The sequence below is a fragment of the Sminthopsis crassicaudata genome, chromosome 2 (assembly GCF_048593235.1).
Source record: "Sminthopsis crassicaudata isolate SCR6 chromosome 2, ASM4859323v1, whole genome shotgun sequence".
Classification (NCBI taxonomy): Eukaryota; Metazoa; Chordata; class Mammalia; order Dasyuromorphia; family Dasyuridae; genus Sminthopsis; species Sminthopsis crassicaudata.
Genome location: NC_133618.1, coordinates 132,929,347 through 132,956,181, shown reverse-complemented (window position 1 = coordinate 132,956,181; position 26,835 = coordinate 132,929,347). Strand labels below are relative to the sequence as shown.

At 35.9% G+C, this 26,835-nt stretch overlaps 2 protein-coding genes across 17 annotated transcripts in view; one reads left to right on the top strand and one right to left on the bottom strand.

Moving 5' to 3' along the window:
- The window catches only part of FGFR1 (fibroblast growth factor receptor 1), a 67,074-nt gene extending 65,843 nt beyond the window's left edge, over window positions 1-1,231 (top strand). For all 7 annotated transcript variants that reach the window (XM_074287277.1, XM_074287276.1, XM_074287275.1 and 4 more), the window contains one exon: window positions 181-1,231. In XM_074287277.1, the coding sequence (XP_074143378.1) occupies window positions 181-357 (177 nt within the window). In that variant the 3' untranslated portion in view covers window positions 358-1,231. The remainder of the gene's footprint in view (window positions 1-180) is intronic.
- On the bottom strand, window positions 978-26,769 carry LETM2 (leucine zipper and EF-hand containing transmembrane protein 2). 10 transcript variants are annotated; one of them, XR_012486001.1, is made up of 11 exons: window positions 26,325-26,480; window positions 24,615-24,695; window positions 21,619-22,066; window positions 20,892-21,035; window positions 18,248-18,403; window positions 17,452-17,652; window positions 16,302-16,421; window positions 13,757-13,870; window positions 6,488-6,568; window positions 5,391-5,603; window positions 978-1,076 (listed from the first exon to the last, which is right to left on the bottom strand). XR_012486001.1 is itself a non-coding variant. In XM_074287281.1 (10 exons), exons 2-10 carry the CDS (start codon window positions 24,659-24,661, stop codon window positions 5,568-5,570), a joined length of 1,347 nt encoding a protein of 448 aa, XP_074143382.1. In that variant the 5' UTR covers window positions 24,662-24,695; window positions 25,934-26,479; the 3' UTR covers window positions 4,071-5,567. The 10 variants fall into 10 exon arrangements, 8 of the variants coding, with proteins under 8 accessions (XP_074143382.1, XP_074143385.1, XP_074143381.1 ...); XR_012486002.1 differs by having other exon boundaries at window positions 25,934-26,479; XM_074287281.1 differs by lacking the exon at window positions 978-1,076 and having other exon boundaries at window positions 4,071-5,603; window positions 25,934-26,479.
- Between the last annotated feature and the right edge of the window lie 66 nt (window positions 26,770-26,835).

Below are 26,835 nucleotides of genomic sequence, written 5' to 3'. Positions count from 1 at the left end.
CTAGCTCTTCATTTTCCAAACCTTTGTTAATTCTTTCACTCCTTTCTTCTTTTCCTCCCAATTCCTTCTAATGTATGATTGTCTTAGTTTTTCCTTGGATTTGTCTTATCTTCTTAAGGAGAGAAAAAAAAAAAAAACATATCTCCCCTGTCTTATGACTCATTGAAATTTCTGTCATAGGAGTACCTGGACCTATCAGTACCCTTGGACCAGTATTCACCCAGCTTTCCAGATACCCGCAGTTCTACTTGCTCCTCCGGGGAGGACTCAGTCTTCTCCCATGACCCACTGCCTGAGGAGCCCTGTCTGCCCCGACATCCAGCCCCACTGGCCAATGGGGGACTCAAACGGCGCTGACATTCCCCCACAACGAACTCTACAAACTGATATCCTGACCCCTGACTCTTGGTTGGGCTCATCTCCCTTCCTTTTTTCCTTATTCCTGGCCACAGGAGTTGGCTGCCCACAACTCAAGGCCTTCCCTTTGCTGCCCATTTCTATCCCACTGAGCTGATTTCCCTTACATCAATTAATGTCAGTCCCCTCTGCTGGGAAAAGGGGAAAAGAGTACTTTCAGTTGGCTACTTCATTCCCCTTAACCTTGGACCAGGACCTCTCCCTGTCTGGAAGGCAGAGAGAATGGGGAGTGGGCATGGAAGTGAAGGCTAACTGGGCTCTCTCTGGTACTGTTTTTATTTTAACATACTAGCCTCCCGAATGCCGGTGGCAGGTGCCTTGTCCTCAGGCTGCAGCATGGGGAGGTTAGTCAGTCAGTGCCTCAGGCCCCCAATGAGGGTGACCTCAGCTCCAGAAAGGTGGTACTAGTGGCTTATTAATTCCAATATTAATTTGCTTTGCTAACCAAACACACCTGGTACCAGAGGATGGTGGGGCAAAGGCTGTGGGCTATCTGTGGCCCTGGGGCCCAGCCCCATTCTGGGGCGTTGTATATAACTATGAAGAAAACACAAAGTGTATAAATCTGAGTATATATTTACATGTCTTTTTAAAAAGGGTTGTTACCAGAGATATACCCATTGGGTAGGGCGCTCCTAGTGGCTGGGAGACATCAGTTGCTATATATTGAAAAAAAAGAAAAAAGAAAAAAAAGGAAAAACATTTTTAAAAAAAGGTCATATATTTTTTTGCTACTTTTGCTGTTTTATTTTTTTAAATTATGTTCTAAATCTATTTTCAGTTTAGGTCCCTCAATAAAAATTGCTGCTGCTTCAGTTTTATATGGGTTGTATGAAAAGGGAGAGAGGAATTCTGGGAATTGACTGAGAAAATGAGATTAATATGTACTGGGGCTGCACTATCTTTGTAAAGGGTATGTGCCCTATAGTTCCTATTTACCCTTTCATTCGATTAAGTTTAATTCAACAAAAATGTATTAAATGCCCACTATAAGCACTGCTAGGCACTGAAGACATAAAAAAAAAAATCCGTCCTGATGTCTTCTGAATCTTCTCAGAGGCTGCCAAAGGCTCTAGTCCTTCTGGGATGGTCTAGGGATAGCACCAATACACAAGAATGGACAGGAGCCTTCTGCCAGCGTGCCTAGCCGTGGGGTTGGGCATCAGGCCCAGATAAGAGCTGCCCTACACAATAGATCATTTTGGCCAAGTGCTGGCTGCTATCCTTCCAGAAGAGGGGGAGTAGGATGGTGAGCTATAGAGTGTCCTGGGAAGAACTTAAAAAAGTAGTCCCTGAGGGTCAGGAGGGGATCTATATCTTTCTAGGCACTGAGGCTCGCCACTCCTCCATTCATACCACAAATGGTTCTCTCTAAGTCATACACACCAAATATCCAGACTACCTACATGCAAGTCCCTCCTCTGGCAACATCGCAGATCATTGCCTTCCCAAGGCTCTTCCTGTTAAAAGGTGGGGCGCCTTTATTGGGGTGGGGGATGCTCCAGAGGTTTCTGTCATTTATAATTGTATTTTCTGCTGCCCCCTGCTGGGCTATTTCCTATACTGCTAGCCAAGCCTCTCCCCTTTCCAATAGTTCCTTCTCTGCACCTCTTAAGGCCCCAGACTTTCTAGTTCCTGCCTCTCCCTCCCCCTCCCCTTCCCTTCCCAAATGTAATGGCAAATTCAGGATGTTGCTCATTCCTTTGATTTCTGTGAGGAAAGTGGAAATGGCTGCTTTAATGTTTTTTCTTTGAGTTGGTCATTCTGTTATAGCTCAGTGCTGACACTTGTGCAGTTGTTTCTGTTATCCTTGATTCCTCTCTATCTGTAAAACTGTCAACCTTACTGCAATTTGGTTGTGTGTGTTTGTGTTTAAAAGAAGCATGTTCTAGTGGACAAAGCCAGGAAATTAATCTCAGCTTTATTACTATTTACTATGGGACTTTAGACTAGTCCTTTTCTTCAGTTTTCCCATCTATAAAATAGTGATAATAATCTCTGCCTTGGCCCTACCTCACAGGAATGTTGTGTGAATGAATGAAAGTCTATCAAGTGCTTTATGCTCCTTGGGGAGAGGTGCTGGAGAAAATACAAGGCACTATTACTATAAAATTGATGTCCTTGCTGTTATTACTTAAATAACCCATGAATTCCCCCAGAGAATTGAGCTGACTGTCAAATGTCGATTGAGTTGATAGGAAATGAAATGGTAGCTTCACTTAAATGATCAGATTGGGTCTCCTGGGGCATGGAATATAGTTTATCTAATGAAGACATTAGATTGAAAGAGAAGCCTATCAAGGTGCTGAATCTGTTTAGTTTACTGAGGGTTAAAAGATTTGAGTCTAGGATCACAGCAGCACTAACTGGTATTAATCAATATTGCACTGGGCCTTTCCAGTCTCTTCTAATTGCCACAACACAGGGACCCCTTTGTCCCTTGGTGATGCTAATGCAACCTATTGATCTCAGGTAAGTAAGATTCAGCATCAAATGAAGCAAAAAGTCAATTTCATCGATAATAATAAAGTCAAGTGTTTACCACCTACAACTATGAAGGCGGCAAGCTAAAATCTCATTCATATTAAGCAAATTGACTATCTGAGCCTGTAACTTACTGTATAACAGAGTGAGAAATCTTTAATCCATGGTTTAGCATTACATATAACTTAACATTATGTGATAGGAACTACAATGATTAAAATATAGAATTAGAGCATAGGTGTGGCAACTGCAGATTGCTAAATGAAGACAGCTACTGAAAATCTCACTTATTTTAGCCATCACAAGTAACTCTCCTTCTCAAGAATCACATCTTTCCTTCCTTCCTTCTCCTCAGCCCCCAAATACTATGGGCCAGGCATGACTGAATATGAGGGTTATATGATCCTTTTTTATGAAATATGCCTATACACTACCATCTAAGAGAATGCTGGGTAAGGGAAATATAGATAAAGAATACCACAGAAAACCTGGCTACATCCATCTATCAGAGGTGGTAATGGAGATGGGGGGGGGGTAGAGGGGAAAGACTTGTTAACAGCCTTTCTCCTTAGGAGGGTACAGAGGGCAGATATGAATCCTAACAGACAAAAAAAGATGCTTCTAGAACAACAGTTATAGCCATTTTGGAGCCATTTGCTTATTAAATGCTAGATGTTTTGGCTCATTAGAATCATAAATTTTATTTAAAACACAGCCATATAATCTAATGAGAAATTAAATATATCCTTATGTTCCTTATTTTTCAGGAAGATTGTGTTTAACTTTGGCTATAGCAACATGATACCTTTTAAATAAGAGTCTCATAAGTTATGTGGCTAAGACAATGTGCTTTTAAAGATCCAAATCATGAAATTTGAGATAAATGGTGTTGAGAATAGAATAGTCTGTTAATGTCCAGATACAATGAAAAATTTAAAAGTGGGTGGTCAGTCAGAACCAGCTAAGGGCTCTCCCTTGGCTTAATTATTCCTATTCTGCCCTAGGAAAGGACAGAAAGAGAAATCTAACATATCTACTAGTACTTATGAATCACTGGACAACTTGGATCGAGCAAATTAACTGGCTAATCTTTCTCCTACATTCAATCTTTAAAATGTAAGCTAAATAAACTTTTAAAAAAAGAAAGAAAGAAAAAAGAAACACCTCACCACTTTAGAAATGTGAAAGTTTATTATGAATCACCTTGCTAGGCTAGTGGCAATAGTCCACAGAATATTGCATTAGCACAGCAGGGGATTCGTAATGCTCAAATAACTAGAGTTGATTAGAAATACAATATGGAGATCATCCCCTGATGAAAGAGAGTCAGAGGAACCAGTTTAAAATGCAAATAATTTCTAGTTTTGAAATACTAACGTAAGTTACTCATTTAAGTAGTTTCAGGCAGCCTGAAGAACCATATTTAAGTTTCACTTGGTTTTTAAATGGTACCCAACTAACTGCTTTCAATTTCCAGGAAATAAAAATAACTAAATGTTACCAGCAAGCCTGGTAACATTTTTCATCTCCCAGACTCCTAAACGTCTATTCCCTCCCTAGCCTCTCTAAAACTAAGAAAGCTATTGGTCATCTCTGTGGTGATCTTCCAGCAAAGGAAGTCAAAAGTTTTTAAGTAATAAATAATGAACATAATATTTGTTATTGCATAACACAGAAAGGGACAATTAGACTTAAACAATCTCCACGACTAACAAAAAAAAAAGTCTGATTTGTGAAAGACTTAAATAGATCAGGGAGGGTAAAAAAAAAAACACCCAACCCAAACAAACAGTTAAGCCACAAACCCTAATTATGTTTCCTAGCAAAATGATGGCTAATGAAAGCCATATGTGCTAGCATAGTGGCAGCTCCTTCCCAGCCTATCCTGCAGCTCATTCCAAGCCCAAAAGGGGATATCAGACAGAACAGCCTCTCAGGGGCCAAGCTCTGCTAGCTGCCAATGCGTTTTAACTCCTCACTCCCTTCTAAAATGTTTTCTTGTCTCTCCATCAGAGCAGCACCCCCCTTCCCCTGTCTAAAACTTACTTGGTTTTGAGGGCTTTGCGACCATGAGTAAGTAGCATCAGCATTTCAATTTAAGGGCATGAAATGGGCCTATCAAAGCACTAGCAAAAATCAAAGATTTGCCTGAGAAAAAAAGCAATCTGGCTGATAAAGTCTTGTTCACTAGTTGCTGTGCTTCCAAAAGCCTCAGCCAAGATGTGATGCTCTAGGAGAGTAAGGTCTTACAGACCAAAGCAGAAGCCATATAATATAAGAAATTTTTCCTCTCAGGGGCTTTGAATAAATTGCAGATGTCCAAAGATATGACCACTGCAAAAGCTACACATTACACAATTTAGTCAATAATAAACAGGTATCTTTACATATTTACAATTTGTGGAGTTAATTTACAAGGGGAGTGAATAGTGGTAGAGAAAAAATGGACTTTCTGAAGTATGTAAACTTAGATTCACTGCTAATATCACCTGTTCACCAGCTAGGTTTCAGGGCCTCAAGGAGAACTGCTAGAACGTCAAAATGGCTATATTCCGAAGAAGATATAGACAGCCGCGCCTGGAATTCCTTTACCTACAGAGGTAGGGAAGTGGAGTGAATGAATAGGTAACAGCATCATCTTCAAGTGGCCTTAGACTCCATTTATACTACTTGCTGCTTTGGGATGATGTTTGTGATTTGACCTGAAGAGAATAGATCGAAATAAATAACTTTAGAATTAAACCATGGTTTCAATGTGAATGCTCTAAGAGCCACAGATTAATTTCATTAGGTTAAGTCCAGTTTGGTTTACAATTTAATATCAGGGTGTGTCTTACAAATAAATCAACAAGCAATTTATGTGCCTATTAAATGACAGGGAGGGTGGTAACAGAGGAAGCCTAGAAGGAGGAGGAAGAGAAGGACTAAGGAAGTTTACATTCTAAAAATACCAAAACAAACTTACCACTTAATGCATCAGTATACTAGAATTACCAGTATCTTGACATAATCCCTCTGGGTGTGTCTACAGTTTCCATCACCAGCCCAGAAATACCCTCAAGGGAAGGACTACTATTTTGTCTACTCTGCTCATCACTAGCTTCTGTTGTTTGTTAACTGTTTGTCCAGTTCCGTGGTCCCTACTTCTTATTCTGGTTGAGGAGCTTAATCATTGATGGAGGAGAGGGCACCCAAATGACTTTTATGCTAAAGGTTTCTGGAAAATTGGGGGAAGAGGTCAGAGTACACTTGTGCTGAAATTTAGGTTGTTTTCCTAATATTTCATGACATAAAGGTCCTTGTAAGATTCACCACATGTGGAAATAATTTCTAATTGGCAGAAGAAAATAAGGATGTGCCTGTATTGTAATTAGTCTCTAGACTTAACATGTTTAAGTTTGATACTTGAAAAGGTCAAAAATGTAGTGGTTACAGGATGACTACACTTCAGCCTACAACATCCTGTTTAGAAGCAAAGAAGGATTATGCATTGTTTCACAACTGTTCTAGTCCAAGACTATAAGGGCCTTTGAAGATAAACAAACAACAACAAAACAAGTCCTTTTCCTATGATAAAAATGCTTACTCTGGAAGAAGAAATAGGTTTTCCAGGTAATGAAACAGGTGGCTGTGGTGGAATAGGTGGCAGTTTTTTATATTCTTCAATCTGAAACAACAAAATCAGAGATTGTGCTAATGAATTTAACAATAATTCTGTTCAAAATACAAATATTTAGAAGATGCTGCATTATTTTTAAATTCTGGCAATGTCCAAACAATAAGCTTTCATAACAATAAAGCAAACAGTTGATTAACTTTTACTTATTAAAGAAAATAACTATTGACTTAGCATTCTAGTTTATTCAGAAAGCTTGTAAATAAAGGAAAAAACCCTGCCAAATTATCTAACCTTTAAAAAGTCTACCAGGATCTTTACAAAGAGGGTGATATTTCTTTAGGAGGTTCTTTTGGTATCAGTATTTTATGTTCCCCATAAATAGTCTACTGTCCTAGAAGTCCAGAGAAATATTTCAACAACTGCCAAAACTTTTTTAACACTATTAAATATACAAATTCCTTTAACTATACAGTTTATGAGCACAAGAAATGGGACACAGAGATACAAATTTAACTTTAGGTTTGTGTACTAAATAAATCAAATTACATGCAAGCATTTACAATTATTAGACATTAAAAGGCCACTAATAGCTTTAATTCTATGCTTATTTCAAAACAAAACCTTTCTCAATTATTCATAGAGCTCTAATATTGCAGCAATATTGGTCCATCTTGACCAAAGAAAAATTTGGGGAGACTTCTGTATTTTGATAGAGTTTAGCTAAACAAGTTATATATATAAAGTACTTAGCGCTGTGTATGGCATAAAGTAGATGCTATATAAATACTTATTCCCTTCCTCACTTTATCTGACAGTTAAAGGTCATTGTAGTTAGTGATAAGCTTTAAGACATATAATACCCCAATATTATTAATCTGAATATTTTAATCAGTATTATTCTAACACACATGCTTTCCCTTAAAGAGCTAAGCAAGGAAAAAAAGAGAACATGTTATTTTTCAGGAATACCAATAAAACAAATCACATTAAGAATTTATATTTATACCCATCCTACTAATACTGATTACTTGACAAAGTATAAGCTAAGGTATCAGAATGAGGACTAGAGGGCAAAAGGAGACAGGATGGTTCTCTCAATTTCAATTTATTATAAGTCAACATGCCAGCAAATATTCAATGTCTTATAAGTCATGTTCTAGGACAGATTAGTCAGATTGACAAACTCATCATTATATTTTGGGAAACTAACATTTATCCTCCAAATCCTTATAGGATAGAAAATCTTATAACTTGGAAAGCTGAGGCTGAACATGAACAAGAAAATATAAGATAATCAAGAAAATACCCATGAGCATATCATCTTATCCCAATGCTCATAATTTTAGCTCCTCTTTTACCATATCCTAGAGAAGTACTTAAAGTATGGGGGTAGGAGAGATAAAAATAAACTATTTCTTCTAGGCTAGACTGTCTTTAAAATACGAAATCTGGACCTGAATATCTGTGGCTTAGTCAGGGCTTCTTAAACTTTTTCTACTTGCAATCTCTTTTTGCCAGAGAAATTTTTATTGGGCATATAGTCATATAAAATACTGATACAAATCAACAACTGATAAAAATCATAATTTTGTAATCACCCATATTCACTTGTGTCTGACACTCCTATGGGATTGTGGACCACAATTTAAGAAGTTTACCGTGTTAGGGGCATCTAAACCAGGATTGTTTAAAGATTCATATCTGCTCTAACATATATTCAGAAATTTGAATGAAACCCTAGCTCACCTAGAAATACCTACCAGATGAGACCCAGAATTGCTCCCTTATCTCAGGGTCCCTCCAGAAATAGGTTGAAATCAGATCTGCTTCTGATATACATAAGAGAGTAGGAAAGAGGGCAAAGGGGTTTATGAACATTTACCTGGGTTACAAATTCCATACTACATTTAAAGGAAATATTGAATGTTTAAGTGATTTTCCTTGGTGCACAAGAGTTAACAACTGAGGCTAGAACTTTTGGCTCCTCACTCTTGACTATTTAATGTTTGGAGCCATGCAACAGCATTCCTTTTTCACCAGTAAAAATTATTGAGTCAGACACAAAAAGGCATTAGCACAGAAAGGTAAAAGTTTGATTTTCTACATAGGTTCACACCAGAAACACTGACTTCGTTCAATCTTCTGTTCCTCACTACTAGGAATATAAGTTTAAGAGAACTTATTAAAGGCCAGAGATACAGAAAAATGAAGAGTGAAAAATTGTTTATAAAATACAACACCCATTTCTGTACAACACTACAACACTAAAAAATATAGGCATAAATGAGCTTTTCTCGAATGTGGTAAATATACCTGCCAAACCAAGAGTCAGCATTATATATAATGAAGGTTTTTCAATAAAAAAGTTAAAATGTCCATTATACCACTATTATTTGAAAATGGTATTACATATACTAGCTATAGCAAGACAAGAAAAACAAGGGAATAAACATAAGCAAGGAAGAAATAAAATTAATGGTCTTTGCACATGATCTAATGGTTTATATAGAGAAACTTAAAAATTCAACTAAAAAAATTAATTGGAACAATAACTCCAGCGAAAAAGGGCTATAAAATTAATCCACAGAAATTATCAATTTTTTATGTATTACCAATAAAACTCATGAGGAAGAAATAAAAAGAGAAATTCCATTCAAAGTAACTTCAAGAGATACAAAATAATTAGAATCTGCATGCCAAGATGCACAGAGGAAATATATGACTAAAATTACAAATACTCTTTGGAAAAATGAAGACTTTAGAAACCAAGAAACATTAATTGTTCAAAGTTGGACTATGCCAATATAACAAAAATGACAAAATTATCTGAATTTATTTATTTAATGCCATACTAAACTACCAAAGGATTATTTTATGGAGCTAAAAGTAAAATTCATCTGGAAAAACAAAAACTCAAGAATCTCATGGGAAATGATTTTTTTTTTAAGTGGAAAGGGGGCCTAGTAGTACCAAATCTCAAAAGCAATAATCAAAACTATTTGGTGGGGAAAAAAATAGAGAAGTTGGTCACTAGAAAAGATTATGTATGCAACACACAGAAGCAAACAAATACAGTAGTAGAATTTGATCAATAATTCCCAAAACCCTACTTACTGGGTTAAGCATTCTCTATTGGACAAAACCGAAAAACAATCTGGCAGAAAATAGGATAGAAAATAGATTTGTTTGTTTTTCATGGTTTTTCCCCTTTTGATCTGATTTTTCTTGTTTAAAGAACTGCACATATTTAATCTATATCAGATTACTTGCTATCTTGGGAAGGAAAGGAGGAGAAAGAAGGGAGAAAGAAAAATTTGGACACAAAGTCTTACAAAAACAAATGTTGAAAACTATCATTACATGTATTTGGAAAATAAATACTATTGAAAAAGAAAAAAAGATCCAAATAAAAACATAACAAACATAAAAAGCCACATTATAAATAAAGGTAAAGGATAGAAGATATCTTTCTCAGTTGTATACAGGTGAAGAATTCTCAGTAAAACAATATATAGAATTATAAGAAATAAAATAGAACACTTTGATTATAAAAAAGTTAAATATGTGTCAGACAACAAAGACAAAAAAAACTAAAGACCAATTTCTCTAATAAATATTGAAGCAAAAATTTTAAATAATAATAAAATCTTCAATAAAATCAAAATTACATCAAAGTATCACATAGCTCATAATTATGACCAAGCTGGATTTATTCTAGGAATGCAAGGCTGGTTCTATAAGTATAACTGTTTACAGCAAAAAAGACTCAAAAAATCAGATTCAACAGATTTCAGAAAAAACTCCCATTCCCATTAAAAATACTAGAAAGCAAAGCAATAAAGGAGGCTTTTCTTTAAATGATAAATAAGTAATATCTATCTAAAACCCAAAACAAGCATTATCTATAATAAACTAGAAGCCTTTCCAATAAGATCGGGGAAAGCATTTTTTAATACTGTATTTGAAATGCTAGCTATAATAAGACAAGAAAAATAAATCAAAACAATAAGCACAGCAATGACAAAACTCCTTTTTGCAGATGATATGATGAACCCTAGAGAGCCAACTAAAAAACTAGGTGGCATAATAAACAACTTTAGCAAGTTGCAGGATAAAAAATAAACCTGCACAAATCATCAGCATGTCTAAATATTACCAATAAAACCCAGCAGGAAGACATGGAAAGAAAAATTCCATTTAAAATAACTATAGAAAGTATAAAACTTTCTATCTGCCAACATAGACATAAGAACTACATGAACATAATTATGAAACACTTTTCATATAAATAAGGATAAATCTTAATCAAAACTTCTTTAACTGTGGTTTGCGATCCCATATGGAGTCACAAACTGAATGTGAGGGTCATGAAAAATCTGGCAGGAGTAAAAGGTTTCTGAATGCAACAACCAAAGATTAATGAAATCAAAAGTATAATGAATCTGAGATGTTTCTGGCAGTGCTCGTCTGTGTCGCATTATGTGACTTTACTACATCCTCGTTCTGAATATACAATATATACTTTTTTTTTTTTAGAATTTTTTCCCCACAGTATATATGCATGAGTAATTTTTTTATAATATTATCCCTTGTATTCATTTTTCCAAATTATCCCCCCCCTCCTTTTACTCCCTCCCCCCCAATGACAGGCAATCCCATACATTGTACATGTGTTACAATATAACCTAGATACAATATATTACACAATATATACTTTACATTGGGCATACATGAACACTGCCAGAAACACTTTGGCTCAGCTTCCAAACAGAGTCGTGTAAAAATTTTTCAAATGAAAAGGGGTCACAAGTGAAAACATTTAAGAAGCTCTGATTTAAATAACTGGAGAAATATAAATTGTTCATGGATAAGCTAGGCCAATATAATAAAAATAACAATACCTAAATTAATTTATTTATTTAATACCATACCAATCAAATGAGTATCAAATTACTTTATAGAGTTAGGGGAAAAAAATTAACAAAAATCACTGGAAAGAACAAGAATATCAAGTGAACAAGTGAATCAATAATAAAAAAAAAAAAAAAAGATGAAGAAAGGCCAGCCTAGCAGTTGTATTAGATCTCAAATTATAAAGTGACAACCATTAAAGTCATTAAAAAGCCACCAAAATTAAAAGGAAAGCAGAAAAATGGGGGGAGGAAGGAAGTTGTAACATATCTTTCTGATAAAGGTCTCCTTTCTCAAATATATAGAGAACTGAGTCAATTTATAAAAATACAATTAATTCCCCAATTGATAAATGGTTAAAGGACAGTTTTCAGACAAATAAATCAAAGCTATCTATAGTCACATGAAAAAATGTTCTAAATCACTATTAGAGAAATAAAAATTAAAACAACTCTTGAGATAACACTTCATTATCAGTTTGGCTAATATGACAAAAAAAAGGAAAACATTGTAGGGGTTTGGGAAAATCGGGACACTAATGCACTGCTGGTGGAGCTGTGAACCAATCCAATCATCCTAGAGAGCAATTTGGAACTATACCAAAAGGACTATAAAATTATGCATACATCACTGTTAGGTGTAGATCCCAAAGACATTCAAAAAAAAAAAAAAGAAAGTCACCTGAAATTGAAAAAGAAATGGCTGAATAAATTATGGCATATGAATGTAATAGAAAATTATCATGCTATAAGAAATGATAAAAAACAATGACTTCAAAGAAATCTGGGAAGACTTATATGAACTAAGAAATGACAAAAGAAATGGATTCAGAGAAACTTGGAAAGATTTGAATTAAATGATGCAAGGTAAGCAGAAGCAAAATAATTTCTATGATTATTACAACAATGTATCAAAAAAAACTTTAAAGATTTAGGAAGTCTGATGAATACAATAACACAAATGGTGAAGCATACTAACAACTTCTTGTAAGAGATAATAGATTCAAGATTCAGAAAGAGAAATAGGCAGAGAAATATATATTTTAGATATGACCAATATGTGAATTTGTTTTACTTGACAATATATTTCTTTCTAACAAGGAAGGGTATTTTTTTCCTTTTGTTGTTTTCTGAGGAAAGGGAGAAGGATTTATGGGAAAGGCTAGCAATTCTGATATCAAAAAAGAAAAGAACATAAGGAATAAAAAAGGGTTACTAAAACATTTTTAAAGGATTTATACTTTTTAAGTGAATTTACTTTCTCTATGCCTGCCTGTTATGTGCAACTTTTCCCCATATATTCCCATAAGTCTGACACATGCAGGTCCACTTAATATGCAGAAGGCATTCTTTGCTTTCTTCAGATACTAAGATATATTCTAATTACCTAACTTTCATCCCTTGTTCTTGTTACATGACCAGTAAATATTCTCTACCATACAATTCCTCAATGAATTCTTTCATTTCTATTCTTTAAAGTTCTTAATGGGTTTTATATTATAGCCTGCTCATATCACCATGTGCTTCTCCACTTCACTCTATATGTAATTTTTAATTCCATGGAAGCAGCAGTTTTCTATATATCAACATTGACAAAATGTTAATACTAAAAAGATGTGCCTTAACCTTCATAGGAATCTTGGAATCAATAAAAGAGTTTGTAATTTCTTGAAAATGATACAGCCCACTCTACTCCTCCCACTCTAGGTCCAACTCATTATACATCTGTATTGTCTTTCCCTAATACATATATTGTTGGAAAAAGCTCTAATGGAAGTCAATCCAAATGAATGTTGAAATCTGTGCAACAAATGTTCTTCATCCACTTGGTTTTCTTATGTGGATGGACTGAACAAACTACTTAGAATGATTACAAGAGCCAGGAGATTCTTCAGTGCTCTAGACCTCATTTTAATTAGCACAATGTCATCCACAAACAGTAGCATCTGGAAGACCTTACTCTCTGTAAGAATCCTTCTTTGACCTGGATTATGCCCTAGTAAATATAACTCTTATGAAGTATATGTAAATGAAATAAGAATCAAGTGAGAATAAAGCTATTCATGCTGGTCAAAAACAGGGAAAGTAGTATTAAAAGGAAGTGAAAGAAAGAGAAACTTAAAACTAAGAAATATCCTAACAGAAATCTAAATACAAGAAGAAAAAAGAAAGTACTCTAGCCCTTGGCTAGAGATTTTTAAAAATAGGCCAAACTCCAAATCCCAATAGGGGCTAATTGCACCGGGTACAGGTAGAAACAAGTATGCTCATGGATAAATCTTGGTTATAACAGAAACACAAATCCTCTATATATCAAATTACTCACCTCAATGTTTGGAGGAATCTCTATAGGCTTTGGCTTCACATCTACCAGATAGAAGGTACGGGACAACAACAACAGAGAAGGAGGGACATTCTCTTTCAGATGGAGGTCCTGCCACTGAAGGATGGGAAAGGAATAAAACAATGGAAAAAAGTTCTAAAAAGGGCCGAAACTCCTTCTTCCCTCTGTAAGCTTTTCTTTCAGCTATTCAAAAGACCCAGTGATCTACTCATCTCTAAGTTTCTACAGATACTTTGTATTTCTGTGGTATGCTAAGGTCCTTCATTCCTTCTTCAGCAATCAGCAAATTATCTGTAAAAAACCTTATAGTTTTAGGCAAAACTACTCATTTTACAAGTATGGAAAATGAAACTTATGAGAGGTTAAATAACTTGCTCAGTCACACAGACAGTTAAAAGGTAATAGAACCAAAGGTAAAATGCAAGTTACCTGAAAACCACAGTCTATATTCTTTCTACACATCAGGCTACCTTCTCTAACTAGTAGGATAAATGAAGTCACTAATGTGGCAGGTGAAAGATGAAATGACTGAGGAAACAAAGGTTTAAGCTTATGAGCTTATCAATTTATTAAGCAATACATGCCAATAATCCAATAAATTGGGACCAGTAGCTTTCTTCAACTTTGGCACTGAATCTGATTTCTAATTGGAGTAAAAATTAAGGACTTTTTAAGTTGGGAAGGGGAGAGTAAAAAAGTACAATTTCCTGAAATCAAAAAAAAAAAAAAATGTCCAATTTTCCCTCAATGTCTGTGAACAATCAAAAGAACATAGAAATAATAACTGATTGATCAGTATGGGCCAGTTTTCAGATAAGACATGGATTGTTTGAGATGTATAACTGTAAGAAAATTCCTCACACCAATCTTAAGATCTAACTGAGTTTCTGATCAACATAACTTAGGTCCTTAGTTAAGGTCCCTCTCTAAGCAGCAGGCAAAGATACCCCGCCATCCCAGTCACATAGGTAAAGATTCAAACAATGCAACACAATCCTCTCACAATTCCCACAATTGAATAGTTTTGGACTAAAACCATAAAATTGAATAGAAAGTAAACTGCACTAGCTTCAGAAATGATTCATAAGATGGAATCAGTTTAGTTTATTAAATTCCCACCACCAGTTGCTGCTCCAAAGCCCTCAATTCCTTCAGTAAAAGAGGCCAGAATAAAACTACAAAAGTTATGATACAAGATTCCTTCAATCTCTCAAAGTACTGAATAAATATTTTAAAATGTGAGCAGCATCTTTAGATCTACTTATCATCTAAAAAAAGGAACAAGCTAGTAATGCTGGGGAAGTCCAGGGAAGCAGCCTCTGGAAGAAATACGCCCTGGATATGGGTTAAAATTGAAAAATGATAATTGTCTCCATGTCCTAATGCCAGTCAGTACCTTTCTATATGTAATTTTGATCTACAAGGCTAGCCTTAAAGAAGGGAAGTCACACTTGTGTAATCAGTAAGCACTTGTTAAGTGCCTACCAATATCAGGCTTTGTCCTAGGTACTAAGGATACAAAGACAAAAATAAAAGAGCTTTCTGGGAGCTTATATTTTATCTGGAGAGACATATACACATCCAGTTACATAAAAGATACATACAAAATGATTTTCAAAAGAGGGATACCAGTAGCTGGGAAGATCAGGAAAGGTTTCATATAGAAGATGGTACTTGAGTTGACCCTTGAAGGAAATTCTAGGAATTTTTTAAGTAATAGAATTGAAGGGGGGAAATAAATTATAGGTCTCGGGGGAGGAGAGGGAGTGACCAAAGCAAAGGTAAAGAGATGGAAACTAGTGCTGTCTGTGAGGAAGAGTAAAGAAGAGCAAGTTGACTGGACCATAAAGTGGGTGATGGAAATAATGTGTAGTAAGATTAGAAAAAAAGCTTTCAATACTAAACAGAAGAGTTTATATTTGCTTTTAAGTCACTGGGAGCCACTGGAGTTTACTGAATAAAAGTATATAATATGCTCATCTTCATTAAGAAAATTCATTTTGGCAGTCCCTTTTCCCTCCCCCACCAAGTTCTAGATATTTAAGAGGGTCAGCTAAAGTTACTAAAATTCTCATTAATCAGGAATAATGGATCAAGTCTTTAGCTTAAGCCCCTGGGGTAAAATGAAAATTTATTACATATAGATGGACTTTTGTAGACTTTATCCCTTCTTTATTCAAACTGGAAGATATCCTGACTTTCCAGAAGTCCTACTATAAACCAACTACTTCTTAGTGAAGAGATGAAATAATAGGAAATATAATTAGTCTAAAAATTGAACAATAGCTCTAATTAAGTGTCCATGTTCAAATAACATCCCTGATACTTACTGTCAGTGAGAATTTGGTTAAGTCTTTTAAAAGAGGAGGTCTTCAGTTTCCTCATGTGTAAAATGAAGGATTTAAACTTGATGGCCCCTGAGATCACCTTTCAGGTCTAAAGTTATGATCCTAGGATGCAGGGGAAGCACATCCGTAACTACACAATGAAGAACTTCTGACAAGAGACCAAGGAAGCTATTACTTGCCTGTGTGAGCTGTTCTCTCAATTGTTTCTCAGTGAGCCCCAGTGATCTCATCCCTCGGGCTCTACAAGCACTTTGTAGTTCTGAGACGCTCAGGGCATTCACTCCTTCTTTGGCAATTACCTAAAAGGAACAGAAGAATTGACAGAAACCCATGAATTCTAAGCCCATCTAGGAAAAACTGTCCAGTTATGACAAACAAGATTCCTGCCCAAAGTTGTAGCTTTGGGGGGCTCTGAGGTGTTGCAATCTTATCAGGAAAATTGTAATGGTAAATGGAATAGAGGAAGTAAGATGAGAGGAAAGAAGTGTCCTCCTTTTTTCCCAGGATACTAAAAGGATTCTTCTCCCAGAAATTTTTATACAGGTGAAACTAACCATCAAGAGCAGTCTTAGAGAGCCAGAGAGATAAAAGGGTGGAAGAAATAATCTATCCTATAATCCTGTATTAAAACTTCAGAATTACCCATGACAAGATTTGACATCTACTCCCTATAGTACAAATGATGGCTCTGACAAATTTGTCCATGTTGATACAGTGATACTGAAAGAAATTAAGGAGAAGCTATGCAGAATAGATCCTTGGTGTCCCTGGGAAACCTGCCCTTTCTGATCACCTACCTTTAACAGTATTTTCAGCATATTTTACATCTTTTTAAAGTAGTCCACCAACAAGGCAGTATTGTATCCAAATGTTTTGGGTTTTTTATCCCCCTAAAACAACTAATTATACTCAGGAAACTCTTCCTGTGATATCAAGTTCACCAGCAGAAAACTGACTGGATTAATAGCAGCATGGCAGGAGGAGTGAGGTGGTGAACTTTCCCTGTCAGTGTGATATCAAGATCCCAATTCCTTTTCCTCCTATCTGCTCTGTTAGTCTTAGCTAAAATACTAGAATTAGTGACAGCTTGCCATATTCTTTAGGAGAGAGTTCAAGGAATGACAAGAAATTATGATTTTAAGTGAGATTCAAAGGAGTAACTGGTGCCATGAAGGGAACTCAAGAATAGAGAAAAGGGGGGAGTTTCTTCATTTATCTTGGCAGATCTGCCATCACCTGAGGACTTGATTCAAATACTTCATAACTAGGCTAGCCCACAATAAATAAAGTTTCCTTGCTGACTCTGTGAAACTATAGTTAGGCTCTTACTTCATCATCTGCTTTAATAGATTTCAGTTTCATCAGAAGCTGAAAGCGGAGCAGGTTGTTAGTTCCAAGAGCCTGAACCTCTAGGAGTTTGCACAGGGCAACCAGTTGAGGTCGGTCTAAATGTTCCAAGGTTAGGTCATACTCAAATAATTTGGAAAACCGAAGTATCTCCTTTGTGCTAGGTATATGGCCTGTCTGGACCTAGGCAATGGGAAAAAAAAGAGATATTAAAATATGCTTATTACTTGAGCCTCCCCCGTAGCTCTTTGTTTTATAGTCACATTTCCTAGGAGAATCTCCAAACATTTACTGATAGTACCTGATGGTCTTATGTTCATTTTACAAATTAAACTCCACCACATCACCAACAGGTAGAAAAAAGTAAATAAACTTGCCTGGGGTTAGTGGAAGAATCATGAATAAACTGCAAGTTTAATTCTGTTCTTTTAATAAATCTAAAAACTTTTATGAGCATTGTCTGGCATATAGGTTACATAAACACTGACACTCCTATTACTGAGAGAACATACTATGGACTGTATTATTATAAAGGGGAAATTAATATACTCTTTCATATGTTGAGGTAAGTTTATTAAAGATCTATTAACCGGACTTATATTTTTGTTGCACTCTGGAATTTATTCACTAGCTAATAAATGATGACAAATTTCATTTGTTCACATGAATATGTAATACATATATATTTCTTTCACTTAATTACATTCACATGCTCTGTGGATTCACCTCCACTTTCATATCCCTCCCTGCAGAAGTTATCTGTATAAAAGGCTGATACCTGCTTTACATAGGATGAAAACTGGGTAGAAGCATCTCCTAATTTGGAGCCTTTTCCCAACTTGGCTCTGTTCCTCCTCGCCATCTCTGTAATAGTTTCTTGAAGAAATTTTGCTAATTCCAACTTTGCTGCCATTTTCTTTTTCTGTTTTTCTTCCTTAATGGAAGAAAAAAAAAGAATTAATCTTTTTTTCCCTTGACTGGGTCTTAACAAACAAGGCTAGGTGAGAAAAGGGATTATCAATTCTAACTGATTTCAGCTATCTCCATTTAATATATTTATTTTTTAGAAATATTATTTTAAAAGATATTAGAACCACTGCACAAAAAAGATAAAACTTCATTTTACAATTTGTCACTTTTATCTTACAATTTTATTTCTTTCTTTCTCCATTAACTAGTTGTTGATATATATAACCTATATCAGATTGCTTGCCATTTTGGAGAGGGGAAAGAGGAGGGAAGGAAGAAGAAAAACTTGAAGCTCAAATTGTTATAAAAAATGAGTGTTGAAAATTATTTTTACATGTAATTGGAAAAAAATAAAATACTAGAAAAAAGTAGTAGTTGATGCCCACTACAATGTCTATTTAATCCAAAGGGCACCCTTAAATGAATGTCATAAGTTAGAACGAATTATAATTGATAATGATTTTAGTTCAATTTGATGAAAAGCCTTTTAACATTAAAAAAAGCTATTCAAAAGTACAGAATACCTTAAAAAGGACCATATAATCTCCTCATTGAAGATATTCAAGTGAAAGCAGGAGCATTTGTTCAAGACACAATTGAAGGGAAATCTAAATATGTCAGGATTGGACACTAGATCCTTCCAGTTCTGAGATGCCATGATTCTGTTTAGCAAAGAATTCATCAAGGCAGTCAGTACCTCTAAAGCTAACAAAACCAACAAGGATTTCTGTTGGACAAATCCCTAATAAGTTAAGGCCCATATTTTGAATATTTCACTTCCCACATTGTAACCAAATATTGAAGCTAATTGAGCAAAATAGAGCTGTAAGTACTTAATCTAGAAAAGGGAATCCTATATCTTCTCCTCAATTCATTCCTTAATACCTATATTCATTTATGAATACATATGGTTTTGCTCCTTTTCAGTGGTTAGCTGGCTTTAAGGCTGAATTTAGACTATGTATAATACTCTTAACTATGTACATTAATCTGTTAGGTGAGTGGCCTCTAAGGTCCCTTCCACCTCTAGACCTATAATTTTATGACTCATCCAGGAATGTGAAACAAATATGGCTGGTACAGCATTTCTTAACACAAAGGACTCTCATGTCCTGTGAGGTAGCAGCATGTTCAGTTTGCTGGCCTCAAGAGAAAAAATCCAAAAGAGTTTATAACAGAATATGTCAACAGAGATTATAGCTGGAAAATACAAGCAAAAAGATGAGGGCAGAAAACAATTCAGGAAATAAGCAGAAGTATAATAAGAGTTTACAAGCAGTATAAGAAAAAGGTGGTAATATGGACAGACTATCATTATTTATTAAGCATATTTTTGGACAGCTACTACCTAGATTGAGGGCCACAAGCTTTCTGCATCTTTAAGTAAGGCTAAAAGGTGCAGAAATTTTATTCCCTAGGGTTTTGCCTACTAGGAAAAGCACATTATTAATAAATGAAATGAAGAAAAGTCAGTGAAATCTCCCCTTAACAAGCTTAACATTCTTTATCAATATTGGATAGGCACTTTAACTACAATAAGACTATAAGCTGCAATAAATATAGACTAAGATAAGAAAACATTTTCATGCTGTAATGCAAAAAAAAAGATAAAGGATTTATTTCAACTTGAATGATCTTTTAACTAGGTCTTTTTCAGACTGTTGGGTTGTGTTTTTTTTAAGCTTTAGTTCAGTTCAGTATGTTGACATATATATAAATATAAATATATTTATACATATAACTCAAGAAATTACAGTAGCTCATTCTAGTTTTGATTCATGATTCCAGAGATTAAATTCCTCGTAGTTCAAAGAATTCTGGAGGATGGAATTTGGAATGCCCTTCATTTTAATCTTGAACAGTGTGCCTCAAAAATGTAAAACTACTAACAATTTCTGACACATCTTCTTTTACATATCCTTTCTTTCCATTAAAAAGTTCCGTATATTTATTTTCTAAAACATATGGCTTTAGGTTTTACTGTCATTAGAAAATTGAAAGGCCTATATATTAAACTGGATGATTTGTACAGCAGCACAGTTATATGTTTCTTTTAAAAGGCAAGTTTTTGCCCCAGTTTTTTAAGGGAAAAGAAAGTCTAAGACTGTTTCTAAGAAAATGAACTGGGAGCAATATTAATATCAATTACCTTCTACAGTAGCTCTTTCAACTTTGCTATAATCCCTGATACATCACTGAAATACTACTTCTCCACAAAAGATTATGATTATACTATAAAACAATCCCCCTAAATGTCAGCAGGTATAAGGAGACTTTACTTTCAATCTTCATGCAATCATCCCCAGGAAAAAAAAAACAATAAAGGCTCCCTCTTTTGATGGGTTCATCTGGGCAACAATTTAATCTATTCATTCTTTGTGTTGACATAATAAAAGTTGGATGTTATTGCTATTTTTTAGGAGAAAAGCAAGTTAAAGTATAAATATACACACCTTTTTGGATTCACTTTCAAAAGTTGATGGCAACATGTCTGGAAAGAGTTTCAGAAATACTGGTAATAGAAATTCCATGAAGGGCACAATTATGAACACGATAAATGGAACCAGGCGGAAGAGATCAGCACAAGTTCTCAGCAGCTTAAAAATTAAAAGCACATGGAATATTCATTCTTTTAAGACATATCAAAAAGTTGCTTTGGGTTCCTAATGTGTTAAAACCCAAGACATATTTTCTGCTGCTGCTTCTAAAATAGACAGGATGTTCCCTTTCCCTAAGGCTCTGTATGGATATTTATTATATATCGTCACGGAAATCTTCTAAATTAATCAAAACATGTTAATGAGATCTCACTGCTTTCATCTAAGACAAAAATCTCTCTCTAATATTGCAGTATGTTTTGACATTGATTCTGAAAACATGTATATACTTGAGATACTACTAAGTTTGCACTGAAAAGACAATTCATATCTGAAGCCACTCAACATCTTATAAAGATTGGGAAACATGTATATCTTTTCTCCAGCTAAATAATTTGAAGTATAGATTAAGTAACTTGCCCAAAGCTATACAGAAAGTTAGTAAAGAATTCAAAGTCTTAGTCCTTTCTTTTCTTTAGCAAAAAAAAAAAAAAAAAATCCCTTTGAATTTTTAACATGTTAGTTGTACTCAAAATTTAGCTCCCAAAAAGTTAGTTTCAACTTCACCCTTCTTCTTGCCTACCCTTCGTCTTTCTCGTCTGGTCAGCACCTGTCCATGTAACAGTCTCCATACGATCCTGGCAGCAACTTTGGTGTCGATCCAAAGCAAGTAAAATCCATTGTAATAATGTTTAAGTTCATCCACAATTTTTTGTCTTAAAGATTGCTTAACCTCCTCAGTCTTAATCCCTGTTTCTTTTGGGGTTTGGGAGCTTGCTGTTACTGATTTTTCCATGGTTTGTTTAGGTTTATCTGGGAAATCTTGAAGCCAACATGTGGATGTATGTAGTTTTCGTATTGCCTTAGTTCGTAAATGAGGTAGTTTGCTGCTTGATTGAATAGAATACAAGAATTTTTTGCTTCCATAGTTCTTCACATAGGTTTGATTTAAATGGGAGTCTGCCAGTTGAAGAAATGAAACTGATGGGGAATATCGAGGGTAGCTAGGGTGAACAAAAAGGTGAGGACCTCTAGAAAAAAAGGAACACTGCTGAATTAAGCATATACTTTTAGTAATTTAACAAAAAAAAAGTTTTAAGTTTTTATATTCCTTAGGCAAAGTTTATATAGCCACTTAAAATGAAATCAGGATTTTAGCTTCATATTTTAAGTGCAAACAATATAAAATAGTTTGTTATTATTCTACTTTGTGGCAGCATATTCTGAGGCTGAATTAAACAATTCATCAGAAATCAAATTTAATTTGAATAAGAGAAACTGCTGCTTAGGGAAAAAATTTTCACATCAAGTATTTCATATAAATGTCTGACTTTCAAAATATATAGGGTACTCATACAAAAATATAAGAATCATATATTTGTAGCTGGAAGGACCACAGAAGGATTCATCTAGCTAAATCCCCTTATTTCATAAAAGAGGAAACTGGAGCTCAAAGAGATTGTATGACAGCTCTAAATAGGAAGGGACAATCCTGGGATTCAAATCCAGTTCCTCTGATCCCAAACCCTGCCTTTTTCCTCTGTCCATGCTGAGTAATACTGAGAGTCATTCCCTAATTAAAGGTCTTAAGTGATCAAGGAATGCAAATATTTTTTAAAAAATATATAAATTATAAACAACCTTGTGAAAACATGTTCCAAATCACTAACAATAAGAAAAATACACATTAAAATAACACTAAATTTTAACCTCGTGCGCATCAATTTGGCAAAGATATAAAAGCAAGAAAGAAGGGCTACAGGAAGGCAAACTCATATTCTATGGATGAAATGGGAGTATAGATCCAACTACTATAAACAATTTGGAACTATACCAAATAAATGACTAAATTGTCTATACCTTTTTTCCAGTATAATACTACTACTATGCATATACTCTAAGGAAGACACAAAGAGGAAAAGATACCATACATATCAAAATATTTATGGCAACATTTTAATATGGTAGAAAAAATTAGAAACAAATTGAGTGCCAATTGAAGCCATATGAATAAATTATGGTATATGAATGGAATTATTATTGAGTTGTAAGAAACAACATACATAAGGAATTCAGAGAAATAAGATTTGTATGATAACACAAAGCAAAATAAACATAATCAAGATAACAATAAATATTATGATCACAAGGAAAACAACACTAAAGGACAAAAGAACTTATCAACCTAACATCCAATCTTGACTTCTAAGAAATGATAACATGTACCTCCAACTTCTTAGTAGACAGGTAATGAAATGTATTCATTTCACTTAACTATATTTCCTGGTTATAAGGGAGGTTTCTTTAAGGAAAATATTAAAACACGACAACAATGTAGAAAAATAGAACTAAAAAAAACATGCTTAATATATGTTCATTTCTAGGAATAAGCTGTTAACACAGCAGTTAAAACCTCAGAAAATGGCTGATATTAAGGATACATTACCAAACAGGACCCAAATCAAAAAGTTTTGCCATCTTAAAACCCTACTCTCATACAACGGGTAAAATTACACTGTTGGTAGCTACTCTGCTGGTAACATAAACATAGTTTTAATGAAACACTTAGTTTCTCTCTAGTGATTAGCCAATCACATAAAAGTGTTAATTACTTTGTACAGTGCCACGGACTTCCTCAAATAATAAGCTCCTATACAATGCCCTTCCCTTAAGATTCCTGCAGTTTTATGAGCATGAATCAGAATAATCCATGACAGATGGAACATTCCAGCTATATAACACTCCACATCTCAAGTTAGACCAGTATACCTGGTTGTTTAAAAATGAAACTAGTACTAAAAAAAAAAAAAATTTTTTTTTTAAAAACTTTTCATGGGATAGCTAACAACCCATCTTTGCTCTTATTCTTTCTGTAAATACAGATAAGCAACTCAGTTTAGTGCAAAGATTTTGCACTAAAATATTTGGAGTAAAGAGACTGGGTTTGAATCCTGACTCTGACACTTATTTGTTGAATGACTATAAGCAAGTCACTTTATCTGTTTGAGACTATATAAATAAGTCACTTAATCTGCCTGTACCCCAGGATTCATCAGTAAAATGGAGGATAATATTTACCATAAAGGATTGTGATGAAGAGATCAGTAAATCTTTATAAAGTGCCATAGAAATATGAAATATTACAACTAGACATTGTTACTCCCAGTATCTAGCCATAAATTATAACTATGACTTTAAACTCTTTTACAGCTACAGCATATCTATAATATACAATTAATATAACAATGGTTAAAGCTTGAAAATAGTTTATTGATCATGTAATCAAATTCTCTCAATTTTGAGCATTCAATGCAAAGGAAATCTGAGTAAGTTTAAGTAAATATTAAAACTATGAAAATATTGGGAAAATCCTATGGAATAGGGGAAAAAACACTAACTACTGGGTTCTACTTCTAGCTTTGCCACTAACTTGATATTTAACCGTGGGCAGAATGCTAGATCTCAGAAATTAAATATGAAAAATGGAACTCAAGGATTCCTAAAATTGCATTCAACTCTCAAATTCAGTGAAATATTTCCTCTAGTATAGAATGGGGAGTAAAAACTTCCAAGTCTTACCTTGTTTTAGCAATAGCAAAAAGCATACTACGGCCATAGAAAGCCATATTTTTATTGATTTCAACTGGTCAAGAAAGGGACCTAGGCAAAAGGAGTAGGACAGTTTAATATTTAAGAAGTCATACAATTATAAAGATGAGATTTAATTTAGCAATTATTGCAAAACTAGAAAAGTTTGCACATTTTTTTTCATAATATTAAAACTCTCTTCCAATATTCCTAACAATTATAATACACTTGCTTCTGGCTTTGACAGGGCTGTTTTGAGACACGAACAGAGCCTGTCTGTGGAAGATAAGTGCAATGCAGCTGGAAAAGCACTGGACTGAGGTCAAGTCCCTATTCTGTCACTGTGTAACCTTAGAAAAGTCACTTAACCCCAAGCTGTTTCTCATCTGCAAAATAAGTTGAGAGGATTGACAAACTTTAAATGTCAACTGTAACTATTTGAGATGATCATGATGACCCAGTGACTAACAATGTTTTGGTTCCTCGTTAGAGGACTCCTGCAGTAACCTGCTTGCTCAGTTACCAAATTTCCCAATAGCAGAGCAATGCACAAGGTACCCAGTAGGCTATAAACATATATGTAAAGTCAATTTCTCTGGATTTCAATTCAATTTAATAAACATTTATTAAATGCCCACTATCTGCAATATGCCGATTTATCATTTCATCCTTTTGCTCTGTAAAATAACCCTTCCCCAATGAAGACTCAAAAGTGGAATTCTTTTTGGTTATGCAGTATTGAAGATCTACACATTCTTTCCAATATTTCAGAAAATACTTAAAATGTCTCGTCTCTGCTCGGATGATAAGGCAATTAAGGAAAACCTCGCCAGAGTTTGCTACACCCCCCACACACACATACAGCCCGGACTGTATGCACCCTCAGCAAGGCCCGGGCTGGGAGTGCGGCCAAAGAATGAAATACATCCTCTTTAAGCATTACTTCTGGCTAGCGCCCTCTCAACCCCACGACTGGCAGCTTTCCACAGAGGTTCATTCAAATGCTGCTCTGCAATCAGTGAGGGCAAGGGGACAGGAGGTCAGGCAGGTGATAACGCTCCACTGGAGGAGGTGCGGTGGGGGAGGAGATCGGGTCATTTCGAGGATTCTGGGGTCAGTTAAGCTGCACAGGTAGGGGCAAGTCGTGGCCGGAGGACTGCGACGGAGGCGGGGAGGGGATGGAAGTTAGGCTAGCTATTGCAGTACCGCCCCGGCTTCTCTAAGGAGATGTGTAGGTATTTAGAGGGAAGGAGGAAGAGGATGGAGACTTTGTCCATCCTCCAAATTAATCCAAATGTTCGGTGTGTTACCTCCGGTTCTGGAAGCCTCATGACCCTGATGCAATAGATGTCCACAGCCCCTCGGTCAGTAGAGGTGGGCGTGGTTCTGTGCATGGAGTGGGTTCTGGGTTTTGCTGGGGGGGAGGGGGCGGGCCTGGGAAGGAAAGGACTAAAAGCACGGGCCCACAGATTTGGAGGGAGTCGGGAAACGGGTAAAATGGAGGTTTGAGTTCACGGCTCAAGAGAGAGCAAGCGCAGGTGACTGCAGGGCCGGAGCCAGAAGAGCCAATCGAAGTCGAAGATTGCGGGGCGCCAGCTTCGGGAAGGAAGGACTGCGAGCGAGTGGGCGGGCTAAGGCCAGCCTCGGCAGGCCGGTCCAATCCCCACAAAGGCGCAAGGCTGCGGCCCTCCCCACCCCTACCTCTTCCTCTCGGCTCCCCCCTGAACGGCTGCTTCACTCCACCCACTGCCTTCTCAGCCCTCCCCGCGCTAGAGGGGCCGGAGGCCAGAGGCTACCGAGGATACTTCGCCCGTTCCATCCCGCCTCCTCCGCCTTCTCCATCCCCTACCTCTCCCTGAGGCCGTTGTGATGATTGACACCTGTAGGGACCAATGAACACTCAGGGCCACTAGTGGGTTGGACCCCTCTGAGCTGTAGACGCCCAGGAGAGGAGTTTGGCCTAGTTCCAGCCCAGAGAATGATTTCCGGGATTAAGTTGCTGAAGGAAGGCGCGGGGGCGAGGGTGGGGGGAGGAAGATGTTGGAAACTAGGGGGCCTGCTGGAAGAGAGAGGTAGGTGTCAGGTGCACCAGGCTGTGAAAGCTTCTAAGCCCTCCCAGTCTCCAGCTCTATCCAGTGGGAACGCTGAATGAATCCTATCCCTTGCCGTACTGCAAGCCTATCTTACGCAAATCGCCTTGGCAACCACCGTG